An 18,103-nucleotide genomic window follows, 5' to 3' on the forward strand; every position below is an offset into this window, starting at 1 on the left:
ATTGTATTTTTGTTTCAAACATTACCAAGAGTTTGCCATTTTGAAAAATAAGGTCACCAATGTAACATTGCTTATGGTACTTGAATTGTGAAAACACTTTTTTCAGTTTGCATTTGTGACTGCGCTAGGTAGGTATCTATCATCATTTAGTGCCCCTGTGTGGGAGCATTCATATATTAAAATATATTGCTTTATTATAATTATTTTGCTTTTATTCTCCAGTTAGGTCGTGTTTTTTGAAATTGTGTGTTGTTAAGTTAGGTTATATTATCTATGGTATACTATTTCAGTATGGTTAAAGGGGACATTATCAAATATTTGTTATACAAAGGAATTTGATCTTTCGCGGGGTCATGTAGTCCAGCTCCTTTTATAGAGGAAATCGAAACCTAAAGCAGTTAAGCAACTTGCCCAGGACAGAAGTGTTATTTTATCTCCCTGTCTCGTTAGAATTTGTTTCAATTTTAAAAATTGGAAGAGAAAAGCAGAGTGGTAAAGTACGCGATGTGAACGAGCTATTTGAATTCTGGCAGCAGCAGATCCTTTGGGGGATGGTTGGAAACCCTGTATATTATTTAATTCTGTCAGGCTGAGGGTCAGAAAAGAGAGAAAAACGTTTCTAAGAACCGTGTATGTGCCGCCGCTCGCTTAAAGCCAGGGATTCACTAGTCAACACATTTTCTTCTATTTAAGGTTCTGTGGCACTGAGGTTGGGACCGGGGGTCGCCTGCTTAGGAGGGGAGCATAAGGGGTTCCTCCAATCCATTCCGGCCATTCCCCATCCACCGCAGTGGCCCGAGGGTCACCCTGAACCCAGGGCGATGATGCGGTAGACTTTCTTGGGGAGGCCCAGATTGCGCCCAACCACGAACGTCTCCGACTCCCTAGGAGAACGGCTCTCCATCCCCAGAGTCCTCTGGCTTTGAGGGAGGCAGCATCGCGCCGGTGGTGGCCATCGGCCCTGAGCCGCTAGACGCCCCGCAGTAGGAAACCAGCGGCCTAATGTAGCTGTGCTGCCGGCGGAGGGCGGGGGTCCCAAGAGGGTGTGCTACCACCCGCTCGTGTTCAGCGCGATTGTCTCATTGTTTCTTAACTGCGGGGGGCGGGGACGCGCGCGCCAGAGCGCGCTCTCTTGGTGGGGGAGTCGGAGATGTGTGTGGGAACCGAGGGGCTATGGCATTCCTAGGCGGCGCACCCGCTGCCTAGGCAACTAGTGTCCCACCACCCGCGCGCGCCGCCAGCACCCCTCCACTTCTCCCTCCCCCCTACGCCCCGTCACCATCACGCCCTCTTCCCTCCTCCTTCCTCTTTTCCCCTCCCCCGCTCCTCTTCCCGTCTCTTCCCTCCCTCTTTCCCCTCTTCTCCCCCCCCCGATTCCGAGCACTCTATTTAAAACCACGGTTTCCTGCTCCACAAAATGGCCTCCGCATTCGGCACCTGCGGTCACGTGACCCGCTGTCCCCTGGGCTTCGGGCCCCTCATTGCCTAACTTGGATTTCGGGGCTTCTGCCCGGGAAAATACATGGGCTTATTAGTTTGGAGAAATCGCACCACCTTTCAAAGTCTAGGGGACTGAGAAGAAAAGAGCGCTCCCTAGAAAGAAAGGAACAGTGAAAACTGAGGACCTTGGGAAAAAAAGGGGAAAAAGGTCTAGGTTATATTTTCAGGTCTCTTAGTTGACGGAAAAACGGGAGGGGACGAGGTCTCGCGAGATCTCGAGACCTAGTCTTGAGAAAATAGCGGAGGACAGGGGAAGTGGCACTCAAGCGATCTAGGACAGCATTTAGCGCTGAGTGCCAAGGTAGGACGACGAGCCGCAGACACGACCGACTAGGAAATCCCGCGAGGTTAGGACTAAACGAGCGCGCAGTAGCTAGGCAAAAGTCGTAGCGGCGGGGGGAGTGCGGGTGTGAGAGGGAGGGCACACGTCGTACGTGCTGACGTAGCAGTCACTCGAGCGGGTATATTAGATCCGTGGCCGCGCCGTGCATTTCAGAGCCGCAGTTCTCCCGTGAGAGGGCCTTCGCGGTGAACCCAACACATTAGCTCAGCAGCGGAAGACTCCGAGTTCTCGGTACTCTTCAGGGATGAGTCATGTGGCGGTGGAAAATGCGCTCGGGCTGGACCAGCAGGTGAGCCGCAAGGAGCCTACCGGGATTGTTGCTGCAGGAATCCCTCCCCCGATCTAACCTGGCTTGTGGCGCAGTGCTATCTGGTACCCTCAGTTCCCATTTCCTGGGTCCCTCAGGCTAGCGAGTATCAGTGCCCCGGGGCTGTGGGGGAACGGGAAGGTGACGGGAATGCTGATTGTGGCTGTCGCAGGGGCCCCAGCTTGGCCGGCGGTATTGTCCCCGGGCAGAGCACAATGGCGGCTTTTGTGTGTGCGTGCGCAGGCGGGCGGAGGGGGAGGGGGCGCGCGCTCTCACGGAGGCGCGCACGCGCGAACCTCGACTTGACTAGTGACCCATGGGTGTTGCGGGGGGGAGGGGCGCGGCGCGGAGGTTCGCGAAAGGGGACCTTTATGGCCCTGAGAGTTCGGGCGTCCGCGGCTCGGATTCTTCTCGGAGACCCAGGCGGTGTTGGCGTGTCTGTGTGTGCACGCGCGTGTGAGCGGGAGGTGGAACGCGGCCCTGGAATGTGGGAGGGGGCGGTGCGGGGGGCGGCCTTCGCTCGGGGTAATGGCGGCGGCCTCCTTTGTGTGGTGTCGGGTGGCTGGGCGGCGCTGCGCCCCCCGAGCGGGAGAAGACGGGCCGCCGAGGGCCCGGAAAAGGGGATGGATGGGCATCTTGTTCTTCCTGGGCTTCCTTCCTCGGGCTTTTTTTTTTTTTTTGCTTTCGCTCCAGCCCGGTTTCCGCAGCCTCGGCTCCGTGGCCCGCGAGGCCGCGTTTCCGGAGTGGAAAGTTTTGTGACGCAGAAGATTCGAGGGGGGGGGGATGGAGAGGAGGGAGGAATGGGCCGCTGCGTGCGCGGTGGCGCCGGGCTCTGGAGATCGAGGTGGAACGCGGCGAGGAGGTTAGCGACCCGGCACGGCCGGCTCCGCCTCACGTGCTCGCAGCAGTCACAGTGTGGAGATTTAGCTCCGAGCCACGCGTCGTTTGGGGAGGTACCACGGAGTGTACCCGTGTCCTCAGGTTGGGGGCGTTTGGTGCGGGGCTCGGCCTGGGAAAAAACGCCTGGAATGTGGCTTGGGAAGAAATAAGCAATTTTTTTGGTGACTTGTTGCTGCTTGTGGACTGAAAATTTTGAAATCGGTCAGAGGTCCCGGATTTGTCGTCTTAATTGGAACCCCTCTTGTAAGGGTTTAGAGGTAGAGGACGGGAGGGCGCGTGATCGCAGAGGAGGGGTTCTGGGCTGAGATGGCAGAAGTGCATCCCTCAGCATCAGTGGCACCACGCTTCAGAAAAGCTCTTCAATCGATATTTTGTTGCTTTTAAGTGAACTACTGCGTACCGCGAGCTCCAGAATTCTGAAACGAACTTGAGTGACACAAATGAATTGTTAATAGATTTTCAGTTGTGTGTAGTATTTTTTAGGGACTCAGCGATCTGTTGGGGGGGGGGGAGCATTTTTTCCATTAATGAATCAGAATAAATCTTCCAAATGCTGACATGTTCCGTGTTAAATGGAGCAAAGACAAAAAAAAATCTGGTTATCAAGAACATGGCCAGTCCCCGGTTTTAAAATTTAACATATAGGTGGTGCCGGCACCTATCTAAGATTGTAAGCAGGAATAAAATTTGACATCGAAATAATTGGAAAAAAAGATACACAGTCGTTAGAAGTAAGCAGCAAGCAAATTCACTGCATTAATATCACCCTAGCAATTTACAGTAGCATTTAAAGTGCTCTACGTAATTCATTTTGCCAAGTGTAAAATTAATAACAAAACGTACTGCAATAAGTACAAAAAGAAAGTTGTTGTGCCTTAAAGTGTTAGTCTGTTGATGAGACAATCGTGCAGAGAAAACACGGCAGCGTTTTGCTAATAGAAGTTAGGAAACGAGCTGCCTCAAAGTGTTAACCGTATTCATTTTTTTAAGATTTAGCATCTTAGAGTTTTCAATGATTACATTGATGCTTGCAACTTGACAGTATATAATCTTAAGCTTTTATCAGAGGACTTAAACGTTGTGGTTTATTGGAAATACGTGGCAATAGTGCCCTGTGGCTGGTTACATTTTTAAAAGAATGAAATACTGCTTTTGGCACATCGTTTCCTCCTCGTTGCTTGTAAATAGTTTGTTTAGTCATTACAGAATTCGATGAAGCACTGTTTAAGAATGTTGAGGCTTTAAGTTACCAGTGTAAAGGGATGGGTAGAAATGGAAATAAAAAGGCAGTAAAATGTGCCATGTATGTACAAAATGTTCTCAGCTTAACTGTGAAAATGGAAGAATAAATAGATACCTACTTAATAAGATTGTGTAGTGGTTATATTGTAAATTTTTGTTCTGAAGAGTGCTACTCTAATTGCAGTATTTAGAAATGAAAGCTAAGAAATGGTCAATACAAGTTTTGTTCTGAATATTTTTCAGGTGTGCTGTGTAGGTTTAGAATTAATTCCAAGTAGAAAGTTGGTGGTATTGAAAACATTTGTCTCCAAATGTTTGGAGCTAAAATGAATGCACTGACTACTTGACATTTTAAAATAATTTAAATTTTTTGAACTTTTACAATGGAATAAGTTACAGGGAAAGTTCATTTTGATTGAATTATGAATTTGGACCCAGTTTCTCCTGGATAGCGCCACCATCTTTGTTAGGTAGCTTCTGGAGTGTATACTGTAGTACTGTAGTATTTTGCATTTGCTCACATTCTTAGTCACATTCTCCTTAAGAGTTCCACTAAGTTTTCCTTTCTCTGCGCATGGGCTGCTAACCAAAATTTAACTCTCTTCTAGTTTGCTGGCCTAGACCTGAACTCTTCAGATAATCAGAGTGGAGGAAGTACAGCCAGCAGTAAGTAAAATATTTTATGCATTGACTGAATATTAGAGCTTTAAAAAAAATTGTCGGAATATAGTTGATTTACAATGTTGTGTTACTGAGTATTAGAACTATAATAACAATATTTTATTGGATTTATTTAAAATTTAGGAATTTCCCTTCCAGTTTTTACTGTGTAAAGAATGGGTGGCGTTGTGGTCTTTTGATAATGAGGAGTAGTTTTCTTGAGTGAAAACCATCGTTAAGGACCTTATACAACAGACAAATTATAGAGTTTGATTATGTCCGTTATGAATCCTGAACACAGCTTAAAGGTGGTGGGAATGTATATTTCACTATTAAGAGTGAATCTACTGGAATTAAACTGAATAAAGAGAATATTCACATTCACACTCATCAGGTACAGCCACTCCTTTCCCATGAAGAACATGAGACTTACTAATAGAACAAGGCTATAGTGAATCTCCAAGTGGTGGTTAGGATTTTAAATGCTGAATTGTATTGTTTTTTGAAAAGTTTTTTTTTTTCTCTCTCTTGAAGGGGTTTTTTTGGAGACATGGTAAAGATTAGTATTAAGGTGTAAGGGCTGTTTATTACTGGCAGTAGACCTGCTTCAGCTCAGATCTCTTCCTATTGAATTAACCGAAAGGAAAAATGTAATATGTATATTGACTGTTAAGGTCTGAAAGCATTGTTTCTTCAAACTCTGTTTATTGCATAGTTAAAGCATGTTTATTTTTAGGAAGGAAGGGCCTCATTGGGCAGTTACTTGGTATTTGTTTTAAATTTCACTTTGTCAGGCTAAGAATCTTTTAATAATTGACCATTCTAATGGAGATCTTTAATATTTAATTCAACCCAGAAATGAAGAGGTTAAATTGCAGATTAACTAGTAATAAAGCAAGTTGATGTTACTTAGTTGGATATATATTACTTGCTTTTGTTCTCACCCATAGTCTAGGCTGTGTTTTTATTTGCATACAGAACAACAGTTGACTTCCTTAAACAGTGCAAGTCTCAAAACCCACAATTCCTTGAAATCATTTCACTCTTTGCAGCTTTTCCCATGTTACATGTGTACTCTATGTTTTGGATTTAAGCAGAGCAGGAACAAAAAAGCTTCTTGGTGACTAGATACACGATTAGTACTTTTTAGGTTGTTAACAGTAATGCTTATGCTCCATGAGAGACTTGTTAATGTTTTTGTTATGTGTTTGCTAGATTATTGTAGTACCAGTGTTGCAACTCTTGTTATTTATGACAGTTCTCTGAAATCATAGACTTTTTAAAAATAGTGTGTTAAATTGGCCATTAGTGGCAAATTAAATTTGTTCGTAGATTTCAACTATTAGGTTCTAATTCATTTCAAACCTGTTCTCCTTCCCCTTCTAAAATTCATCTTATTAAAGCAGTAACTCATTTAAAATAGAAGTAGACCAGACTAGAAGACTAGAGACTTAATTTTTTTCTTTTCAGGACTTTATTAGCATCACAAATTTCAGTAAAAAGCTTTCAAGTTTTTTGGAATATGAAAATTAACTTTGTCATTTCTTTTAGAAGGGCGCTATATTCCTCCTCACTTAAGGAACAGAGAAGCTACTAAAGGTAAGTTTTTTGAGCAACTTGGTATACTTAACTATTGCTGCATTTAAAAATCGGAGCTTAGGGAAAGTGAGACACCTCGAAGTCTGAACACTGTGCTCTTCTCTGCTACTGTCAGAATAATTTCAGATACTAGGGCTTACTCGCTTGGAAAAACTCATCTAATGTCAGATAGAGGAAATCTCTGCATTTCCTGTGTCAAACTCTTCTGAGGCCAAGGGCATGGTTTTGTACAATTTCACTAGTCTTATGCTTAACTTCTGTGTATGTAATCATTAGCAGCATGATTTCAATTTGAAAAAGGTGAGTGGGGATCCTACTGTGTAAACAAAACTGCTGCACAGTGATAACAATCCAGTTATTTCTGTCTTGCAGAGGTGCCAAAATGAAATGGGATTATTGAGGAATAGTTAACAAGCATTAGGCATGCTCCTGATAGATGGGAGGAGTTCTCTGGCTTCAACTGCTTCATTTAAATAGGTGATCTGAGATTGAGAGGAAAAGGGAAGGTCAGGAAAACTAAAAGTCATGAAGAGGGAAGATACTGGATAAAGAAAGCAGGATTGGAAGGGTGGAGAGTCCACAGGAGCACATGATTTGCTATCATTTCTCAATATCCATAGGTAGGCTGTATTAGCTTCACTATCCAAGGCAATACATGGAATATAAAATTTAGGGAATGGAACTAAAATCCTACATGCCATGGGGCCAAAAACATTAAAAGAACTCCCATGTTATTTCTTCACTGTCACGTCATTGTTTTTAGTTACTGTAGAGTAGGATTCTTATTCCTTAGAATGTACTAGTTGAAATTGACCCCCATGTGTATTTAGTGCTTTTCCTCCTTTATTGCAGTGATAGGAATCAAAGCAGGGAGAGAGGCAGTATTCTATAGGAGTTGGAGCTGAAATCGGTCTTAGATCTAACTCAGCTCTTTATTGGTAGCCAAGGCTGTTAATCACCGGGCTAGTAGAGGCGTAAGGGAGAAGGAAAGTAACCTAATTAACTTGTAAACTATCTCAGGCTATTTAATAAAATGTCACTGAAGCTAGTTAAACCCTCTGCTTGTCTTTAAACCATATACCTGTTGGGCTAATTTACACCTTTGTCATCCCCTCTTACTGAATGTTTATAGCTATACCCTAGGAACCTGTCTACACTGAGTGTGTAGGTATCAAGATTTTCCTTTTTTCTAGGTATTCCTAATTCTCATCTGGTACTATGTATTTCATGTGAACAGAGCACTGTTCTTAAACTTTTTACTATTGAAACCAAGAAATACTATATTAAACCAAGTGAATGTCTTATTGTTTTAAATGAATATCACTTCTAAGAAATACAGAGATAATGATTGCTCTTTCCTAGTAAACTCATTCATGTCTGTAAAATGAAATTAAGTTGTGATGGTCATGTAACACGACCATAGTCATTGTGTTAAAGGCAAACCTACTGACCTTTTAGAAGTTGTGTTCATTCAGAACATTTTCAGACTTGATGGTTTTGTTCAGTGTATAGTATGTTCTAGTACCATGGTAGGAATATTTCCATTGTCCCTCTGGTCCAGAGATGTGATAGTCATCGGAGGGCTTCAAATTCAGAAACATAGAAATCATGTTTTAAAGTAGTGTTATTTTCTAATTACTATAATAAAATGAGTTTGCCTTTTTTTTTTAATTGAAGGATTCTATGATAAAGACAGTTCAGGGTGGAGTTCTAGTAAAGATAAGGATGCATACAGCAGTTTTGGTTCCCGTAGTGATTCAAGAGGGAAATCTAGTTTCTTCAGTGATCGTGGAAGTGGATCAAGGGGAAGGTAAGTGATTTATTATCTTCTTGCCTTTCTTGCATGTGTACAATAAAGCAATTTAGAAATTGGTCTGTACCCTGACCCTTAAGCATGATTATCTTTCCCCCTTAGCGGACCACCTGTTGGGATAAGTATGTCTTTTTATTCATAGTTTTTTAAACTGTGAGAAGTCTTTACTAAATTGAACTTAATACACCGAAATTAATTGAGAATAAGAATATGCCCTTTGGCATTATCAGTTATTTTTATATTTCTCTAATTTTATGTATTCTACTTAAAAGAGTAAGTTTAGTGAATGGCCTAATTTGATTGACATTTTTGTGGATATTCTATGACAATTTTTAAACACCTTATATTTTTGATTACATAAGTGTGATGAACTGACCTCATGCGCCTAATAGCTGTGGTTAGTCCTGTGTGTCCTGCTTTTTCGAAAACAGGCCTAAAACTAAAAACATCTTAATTCAGGTAAGGATTATTTTCTACCTTTTATCCAAAGTCTGTCACACAGCTGAGTTGTCCTTTAAGTAGCATCCTGATGTAACCAGGACAATTGATATTTGGTGTGATACTTTCCTTTTTTTCTCCTACACTAAAATTGTTTGGATGAAAACATTTAAAGGTGTAAGTTAATGTACTGGTTTCACATATAAGACTGATTGCCCCAAGGGTTTTTATTTATATGTTTATTGAAGTGTAGTTGCTTTACAATATTATGTTTCAGGTACAAAGACTTGATTCTTGATTTCAACATGTATGAGGACTGTATCGGCTATATGATAATAAAGAAGGATACTGAATTTAGAAAATAAAGTTATATAAATTGTGTAGTCTGGTTAGAGGGCCTTATTTGTCAAGTAAGAGTAAGCCCGAATTGGACTGGTGACATCCTTGAAATTAGCCGTAATGAACCTCTCTCCAGGTACAGTTCTAGTGGTAGGAATCTGATAATGGTTAAATAAGATTTTGATTAATTGCTTGTGCTGTTCAGGTTTGATGATCGTGGACGAGGTGACTATGATGGCATTGGCGGCCGTGGTGACAGAGGTGGTTTTGGCAAATACGAACGTGGAAATAGTCGCTGGTGTGACAAATCAGATGAAGATGATTGGTCAAAACCACTCCCACCAAGTGAACGCTTGGAACAGTAAGTTTCTGAAATGTATGTTAATTGTGATGAAGCCTTATTAGCTCCGTGTAACAAACTTAACAATCTTCTGATTTCAGAGAACTCTTTTCTGGAGGCAACACTGGGATTAACTTTGAAAAATATGATGACATTCCAGTTGAGGCAACAGGCAACAACTGTCCTCCACACATTGAAAGTGTAGGTATTTTTGCTTGACCTTTAAGACAGGGAAATGTAGATGTTTTCACAGCACATCACGATGAGATGGGTTTCCTAAAGACATATGTAGACTGCCTGCTTTATCTTGACAGTTAATTTAGAAACCTTGCCTCATTGGTTTGTGGAAAGGGGGAGAGTGAATTCAGTGTTACCATTACTAATAATTTGAAATAGAAAATGGGTCGGGTGTTGACCTAAATGGGATGGAAATCCAAAAGGGGGATGTGTATACATATAGTTGATTTAACTTTGCCGTACAGTAGAAACTAACACATCATTGTAAAGTAATTGTCTGCCTATTAAAAACTAACTTAAAAAGTAAATAGTTAAGCTGAGAGTTGAAATAAATGAGGCAAACGATTGGGGGTAAAAAGAAATAGAAAGTGGGTCAAACGTAGGAAGAACCCAAAACTTTTCCATTGTAGGTTAAGCTTAGGGAGTGGTTTGGTTTTGTTTTTCCTCACAATGTGTAATATGATGACTTTTACTAAAGCAACTTGAAAGTTCAAATTGGTTGATAGTTGTTCCCCCCTCATTGTATTTGTATAAAACAAAATGCTCCAGATAGCATTTCTGCTTGTTTAAATTAACCCTGATGAATTTCTTGACAGTTCAGTGATGTTGAGATGGGAGAAATTATTATGGGAAACATTGAGCTTACTCGTTACACTCGCCCAACTCCAGTGCAAAAGCATGCTATTCCTATTATCAAAGAGAAGAGAGACTTGATGGCCTGTGCCCAAACAGGTAAGCAGACTTGATGGAAGTAAAAAGTTGTCAAGAATACCTTGACTTGGCTTACTCTCATAAAACCAATACCAGGAAAATATGCATGGAACATTTTAAGTTTCATGAGGAAGCTTGAGTCCTGTATGTAGCCTGACTGGTACACCTTGGTAAGGAGTAGCTGGATGGTATCTCTTGTCTTAGCCTTTTGGGTATATTACTTCTAGTGCTTTCACTAGGGTATCTTAGGGATGGCCTATAGAAAGTCATGAGTCTGATAGTTCTGCAACAAGTGGATAGGTTTTTGTGATTGCAGTGGTGGGGAAGTGAGCACTAGAATATTATTGTATCTAGGATAAGAGAAAATTAGAGAAAGATAGAGAATAGCCTGTGATCATGGGAATGTGGCCAAAAGAAGGTTCATTCATGGGTAAAGTAGTACCTTACTATCAGTATATACAGTACCTACAAGGAAGTGTTAGAAATTGACACCAGTTTTGAGACAGAATTCCTGCTATCTTTACACAAGTGCTTCCTAGTGGCTCAGATGGTAAAGAATCTGCCTGCAATGCAGGAGACCTAGGGCTTGATCCCTGGGTTGGGAAGATCCCCTGGATGTGAGCGTGACGACTCCAGTATTCCTGCCTGGAGAATCCCCATGGACCAGAGGTGCCTGGTGGGCTAGAGTCCATGGGGTTGCAAAGAATCGGACATGACTGCGTGACTAAGCACATACACATATTGCACAGGTGAAGCACAGGTGAAGCAAAGAAGTAAAAACTACTACAATGTTAGTGACCAAAATGTGGTACTTTTTTTTTTTTTTTTTGGGGTAAATGAACAAAAATATTTTTTTGGATGATGGACCGTGTTTTCTCTGCAGCTACTCTGCTGTTGTATGAAAGCAGCCATAGATGATCTGTAAATTGCTGGTCATAGCTATATTCCAGTAAAGCTTTCTTTATAAAGATAAATAGTTTAGACTTAGTTTGCTAACTCCTATTATAGGTAGATCAAAGTCATCACTTGATGATATTTTTAAATTAGCCTGTTTTTAGAAATTTAATTTGGGAATTAAAATGAGATTACTAATTAATTGCTAAGTAATTGGGCAGTTAAAATACCATCATCTACCAATATATGTTCAAAAGTAATAAGCCAGTTTTTCTTGATTAAATGAATATGCTTTTTTTAAAATAGGATCTGGAAAAACTGCAGCATTTCTCTTGCCCATCTTGAGTCAGATTTATTCTGATGGTCCTGGCGAGGCTCTGAGGGCCATGAAGGTAAATATTTCTGTATATAATGAGAAAGTTTTCTAAATGACAATAAGACTTGCATTCTAATCTGTATAATTAGTAACAGCATTTACATGTAATCCGTAAATTGCAGAAGGGGATTATGTTGTAATGAACCTTTAAGAGAGGATGTTAAGTTTAATAAATTATTTCTTAGGAAAATGGAAGATACGGGCGCCGCAAACAATACCCAATCTCTTTGGTGTTGGCACCAACTAGAGAATTGGCTGTACAGATCTATGAGGAAGCCAGGAAAGTAAGTATACCTTTCAGGTTATTGGCCTTCTCATTGATTCTGATGAAGTGTTTATGACCATGTAAAAATCTTGGGTCTTAAAATTAATAAATTTTTCTTTGCTTACAGTTTTCATACCGATCTAGAGTTCGTCCTTGCGTGGTTTATGGTGGTGCTGATATTGGTCAGCAAATTCGAGACTTAGAACGTGGATGCCATTTATTAGTCGCGACTCCAGGACGTCTAGTGGATATGATGGAAAGAGGAAAAATTGGATTAGACTTCTGCAAGTATGTTAATTTTTAAATGTGTGAAATGCACTTTTTAGTCTTCCAACTTTTATAAAAAGTTAGTGCATTAAAAAAAAAGTTAGCTCATTGTCATTTTAATTTGAAGTGGTTTTTTTTTTTTTTTTTTTTTAGTAGAGGCTACCTTGAGACCAAGAGTCAAGTATAAGAGCTAATTTGGCTGTGCGATTTAGTGGTAGAGATCCTGTGCTGTGTCTTACGTACGTGGGTCAGATTGTATGGTGTGAAGAACTAAACTACCTGAATGAACAATTAACTGTGCTTATAGAAACAGAAACAACCTTTTCTCCTCAAATTCTAAGCTGGACTTTTTTTCATGGCAGGTACTTGGTGTTAGATGAAGCTGATCGGATGTTGGATATGGGGTTTGAACCTCAGATACGTAGAATTGTTGAACAAGATACTATGCCACCAAAGGGAGTTCGCCACACTATGATGTTTAGTGCTACTTTCCCTAAGGAAATACAGGTATTGTTTGGTGCTGCAGATCTTATTTACTTAGGAATTTGTTTATCTCAATAGATGATAAAACAATATTATTTTTTCTTTCAGATGCTTGCTCGTGACTTTTTGGATGAATATATCTTTTTGGCCGTAGGAAGAGTTGGCTCTACCTCTGAGAACATAACACAGAAAGTAGTTTGGGTTGAAGAGTCAGACAAACGGTCATTTCTGCTTGATCTTCTAAATGCAACAGGTATAATTTTAGCATCAGTCTGGTGGCTTAGGTAATCTATTTGGATCACCTTTAGTGCTTTTCCTTCTCATCCAATACATTCTGTTGAAACAGTCTACTTGCCTCTATTTGCAAGTTTACTAAGTGCAAAGAGAACCAAACGACTATTAGTGACAGAAACCTTGTGATATTTTAACTTTAGGCAAAGATTCACTGACCTTAGTGTTTGTGGAGACCAAAAAGGGTGCAGATTCTCTGGAGGATTTCTTATACCATGAAGGATATGCTTGTACCAGTATCCATGGAGACCGATCTCAGAGAGATAGAGAAGAGGCCCTTCACCAGTTCCGCTCAGGAAAAAGCCCAATTCTCGTGGCTACAGCAGTATGTAAAATTTAATCCTATTTTCTAGGTCGGCATATTCAACTATTTGCTTTCTTTTAAATGGACCGTATGTAACAAAAATTATATTCTAGGTAGCAGCAAGAGGACTGGACATATCAAATGTGAAACATGTTATCAATTTTGACTTGCCAAGTGATATTGAAGAATATGTACATCGCATTGGTCGTACAGGACGTGTGGGAAACCTTGGTAAGTGTGTGGTTACTTACGATGATCTGGGGATTTCTGATTTTCAGTGTGATTCTTACAGCAAAAAACTTCAGGGTCTTAGATGAACTCTGATTTTCATGGAATGCTATTAAAATATCAGAAGTGGTGGGGGGGGAGTCAAGGTTTGTTCAAAGAACAAATAGCAAATTATCTTTTTTAAAAATTATTATTCTACTTCTAATATGAAAGGAAGAATATTGTGCTGCTCTGTGGAAGACCTTAATTTATGTACTTTTTGGGACTGTTTTAGGCCTTGCCACCTCATTCTTTAATGAGAGGAACATAAATATTACCAAGGATTTGTTGGATCTTCTTGTTGAAGCTAAACAGGAAGTGCCATCTTGGTTAGAAAACATGGCTTATGAACACCACTACAAGGGTAGCAGTCGTGGACGATCCAAAAGGTGAGTTAGAAATGGTGTATAATGATGGAGATGGTTTTGACTTTTAAGGTTATTTAAGTGACCTTCAGTGTTAGCTTTTCACAGCTAAGGCCTTATAAAATTCCTATTAGAAAAGAAGGGCTGGGTGGAATTGCTTGAATTGGAAAATCAGAAATTGGTCATTGGGAATTTTTAACAAGAATTGGGTTATCTTTATGTAAACTAACATTTTGTCCTTATAGTAGTAGATTCAGTGGAGGATTTGGTGCCAGAGACTATCGACAGAGTAGTGGTGGCAGCAGTTCCAGCTTCAGCAGCAGCCGCGCCAGCAGCAGCCGCAGTGGTGGAGGCGGCCATGGAAGCAGCAGAGGGTTTGGTGGAGGTAATGTTAAATTTTAACCTCATACCTTTGGGAAAGGTTTTTTCCCTTTTTCATCTTTTTCAAAGCGTAATTTAAAATAATGGGCCCTGTAGATTGCTTTTTGTAATTTTACATCAAAATATTTAAAGCAGGGAAAGATTGTATTATACAGTGGATGACTTAATAATTTCTTTTTTTTTTTTTTTTTAATCTCTCATTAGGTGGCTATGGAAGCTTTTACAACAGTGATGGATATGGAGGAAATTATAACTCCCAGGGGGTTGACTGGTGGGGTAACTGAACCTGCTTTGCAGTAGGTCACCCTGCCAAACAAGCTAATATGGAAACCACATGTAACTTAGCCAGACTATACCTTGTGTAGCTTCAAGAACTCGCAGTACATTACCAGCTGTGATTCTCCACTGAAATTTTTTTTTTAAGGGAGCTCAAGGTCACATGAAGAGTCGAAAGGAACAATCAGCAGCCCTGTTCAGAAGGTGGTTTGAAGATTTCATTGCTGTAGTTTGGATTAACTCCCCTCCCAACCCCCATCCCAAACTGCATTTATAATTTGTGACTGAGGATCATTTGTTTGTTAATGTACTGTGCCTTTAACTTTAGACAACTTTTTATTTTGATGTCCTGTTGGCTCAGTAATGCTCAAGATATCAATTGTTTTTGACAAAATAAATTTACTGAACTTGGGCTAAAATCAAACCTTGGCACACAGGTGTGATACAACTTAACAGGAATCATCGATTCATCCATAAATATTATAAGGAAAAAACTTATGCAGTAGCCTGCATTAGGGCTTTTTGATACTTGCAGATTGGGGGAAAACAAACAACAAATGTCTTTGAAGCATATTAATGGAATTAGTTTCTAATGTGGCGAACTGTATTAAGTTAAAGTTCTGATTTGCTCACTCTATCCTGGATAGGTATTTAGAACCTGATAGTCTTTAAACAAGCCATTCCAGTCATGATGAGGTGATGTATGAGTACATGCATACATTCAAAGCACTGTTTTCAAAGTTAATGCAAGTAAATACAGCAATTCCTCTTTCAGTGTTTAGGCAGATCATTAATTATGAGCTAGCCAAATGTGGGCATACTATTACAGGGAAAGTTTAAAGGTCTGATAACTTGAGATAGGGTTTTAGGAGAATTCATCTACTTAGACTTTTTAAATGCCTGCCATAAGTGAAATTGAAATGGTAGAATGGCTGACCACAGCAATGACGAGCCCTCATTAGGGCCCTGGATGATTTTTGGTCTAATAACGCATGCTAGTGTTGATGTTTTTTGGTCAAGAGGGTATGAACAGGAAGAATTAAATGCAGCAGGCTTTCTTTTAAATGCCGATTCATATTACTCTGTTCAAGCTGCGTTGAGATGTTAAACTGGCTTACTATAGACTTTGTAAAAATGGCTCCAGAAGAGTAACAAACTGAAATCTTTGAGATCACACAGGTTGGAAATATGTACATAACTGCACAAGGTGTCAATTCTGCTATACAGTGCAGTTTTAGTCAGTTTTAGTTGCATAGGTTTCCATTGTATTTATAGTCTGTTTATGCTAAATCTGGCCAAAGATGAGCATTGTCCACCACTAAAATGCCTCTGCCACTTTTGAATTCTGTGCTAATTTTGTGGCCAGAATGCGGTGATCAAAATGCTCAATCTTTTTACAGTGGCATAGAAAGATGGCAAAAATTTCCTAAAGTGCAATAGATTTTCAAGTGTATTGTGCCTTGTTCTAAAACTTTTATTAAGTAGGTGCACTTGACAGTATTGAGGTCATTTGTTATGGTGCTATTTCAATTAGTCTAGGTTTAGGCCCTTGTACATTTTGCCCATAACTTTTTACAAAGTACTTCTTTTATTGCACATTCAGAGAATTTTATATATATGTCTTGTGTGCGTGTCCTTAAACTTCCAATCTTATTTTGTCTCTTGGAGATTGTTGAACGCAGCTTGTCTAGGAAGGGGATGGGACTAGATTCTAAAATTTATTTGGGACCATGGGAATGATAGTTGGGAAGAAAACTATTTGCACACGACAGATTTCTAGATACTTTTTGCTGCTAGTTTTATGTAATATTTATTGAACATTTTGACAAATATTTATTTTTGTAAGCCTAAAAGTGATTCTTTGAAAGTTTAAAGAAACTTGACCAAAAGACAGTACAAAAACACTGGCACTTGAATGTTGAATGTCACCGTATGCGTGAAATTATATATTTCGGGGTAGTGTGAGCTTTTAATGTTAAGTCATATTAAACTCTTAAGTCAAATTAAGCAGACCCGGCATTGGCAGTGTAGCCATAACTTTCTGATGTTAGTAAAAACAAAATTGGCGACTTTAAATTAAATCATGCCAAGGTTTTGATACACTCGTCTTAAGATATTAATGAAACACTTCAAAACACTGATACGAAGTGTCCATATTCAAATATTGTGTGTTTTGTTTCGTTGTGTGTATTTTTTTTCCAGTGAATGTCTGGCTCATTGCAATCCTGAAACATGTGGTTATCTTTGTTGTATTGGCATAATCAGTGACTTGTACATTCAGCGATAGCATTTGAGCAAGTTTTATCAGCAAGCAATATTTTCAGTTATTAAATAAGGTTTCAAAAATCATGTAAGAGTGAATTTAAACTTGCTGAATGTAAAGATTGAACCTCAAGTCACTGTAGCTTTAGTAATTGCTTATTGTATTAGTTTAGATGCTAGCACTGCATGTGCTGTGCATATTCTGATTTTATTAAAATAAAAGTTGAACTGCACAGTCTCTTTTGTTGTTGTCAATTGTGGTTTATTATTAGGTGAAAATAAAGTTGTCTTGCCTGAAGAGTTGTAAGATGTAATTTTTGGGGGTTGCCATCCAGTGCTGATTTTGAAATACCTCTTGGGTACAGAATTACTCTGCTATTTTAATAAAAGATGAAGATGGTGTTAGTTTGGAATACAGTGAAAAAAAGGATTTTTATAATAGATGGAAATCCAAAAGATCCTTATTGGTGTATAATTTATGATTATAGTTTGAAATTTATGGATGTAGGAGTGGAAACTATTCTTGGAAGCACTTGATACATAGGATGATTGAACAGTGCAGTAATGAATTGGGTAAATACCTTTGTAATCTAATATGTGCAATAAGTACTTAAGGATCAAGAATGTTATTTGGGGTTGGGGTGATCAGTTACTCAGTTGTGTCCGACTGCGACCCTATGGACTGCAGCACGCCAGGCCTCCCTGTCCATCACCAACTCCTGGAGTTTACTCAAACTTGTCCATTGAGTCAGTGATGCTATCCAACCATCATCCTTCTCCTGCCTTCAATCTTTCCCAACATCAGGGTCTTTGCCAGTAAGTCAGTTCTTGGCATCAGGTGGCCAAAATATTGGTAGTTTCAGCTTCAGCATCAGTCCTTCAAATGAATATTCAGGACTGATTTCCTTTAGGATGGACTGGTTGGATCTCCTTGAAGTCCAAGGGACTCTCAAACGTCTTCTCCAACAGCACAGTTCAAAAACATCAATTCTTTGGTGCTCTGCCCTCATTATGGTCCAAGTTTCATCCATACATGACTACTGGAAAAACCAGTGCTTTGACTAGACAGACCTTTGTTGGCAAAGTAATGCCTCTGCTTCTTAATATGCTGTCTAGGTTGGTCATAGCTTTTCTTCCAAGGAGGAAGTGTCTTAATTTCATGGCTGCAGTCACCATCTGCAGTGATTTTGGAGCCCAAGAAAATAAAGTCTCACTGTTTCCACTGTTTCCCCTATCTATTTGC

At 40.1% G+C, this 18,103-nt stretch overlaps 1 protein-coding gene across 2 annotated transcripts; it reads left to right on the plus strand.

Moving 5' to 3' along the window:
• Positions 1-1,981: 1,981 nt before the first annotated feature.
• Positions 1,982-17,098, plus strand: DDX3X (DEAD-box helicase 3 X-linked). 2 transcript variants are annotated; one of them, XM_065916526.1, is made up of 17 exons: positions 1,982-2,132; positions 4,901-4,958; positions 6,504-6,551; positions 8,229-8,361; positions 9,347-9,502; positions 9,583-9,682; positions 10,315-10,450; positions 11,630-11,715; positions 11,885-11,983; positions 12,092-12,252; positions 12,594-12,738; positions 12,823-12,967; positions 13,149-13,330; positions 13,423-13,540; positions 13,812-13,965; positions 14,187-14,326; positions 14,527-17,098. In XM_065916526.1, the coding sequence occupies exons 1-17, from the start codon at positions 2,088-2,090 to the stop codon at positions 14,604-14,606; spliced, it is 1,986 nt and encodes a 661-aa protein (XP_065772598.1). In that variant the 5' UTR covers positions 1,982-2,087; the 3' UTR covers positions 14,607-17,098. The 2 variants fall into 2 exon arrangements, with proteins under 2 accessions (XP_065772598.1, XP_065772599.1); XM_065916527.1 differs by having other exon boundaries at positions 14,190-14,326.
• The last annotated feature ends 1,005 nt before the right edge of the window (positions 17,099-18,103 follow it).

The sequence above is a fragment of the Muntiacus reevesi genome, chromosome X (assembly GCF_963930625.1).
Source record: "Muntiacus reevesi chromosome X, mMunRee1.1, whole genome shotgun sequence".
NCBI classification, from domain to species: Eukaryota; Metazoa; Chordata; class Mammalia; order Artiodactyla; family Cervidae; genus Muntiacus; species Muntiacus reevesi.

Bases quoted from the DNA above. Each gene is read 5' to 3' on its own strand.
- DDX3X (XM_065916526.1), top strand. From the start codon at position 2,088: ATGAGTCATGTGGCGGTGGAAAATGCGCTCGGGCTGGACCAGCAG. The intron at 13,966-14,186 runs GTGAGTTAGAAA...TTGTCCTTATAG, and splicing joins AGTCGTGGACGATCCAAAAG to TAGTAGATTCAGTGGAGGAT. The intron at 14,327-14,526 runs GTAATGTTAAAT...ATCTCTCATTAG, and splicing joins CAGCAGAGGGTTTGGTGGAG to GTGGCTATGGAAGCTTTTAC.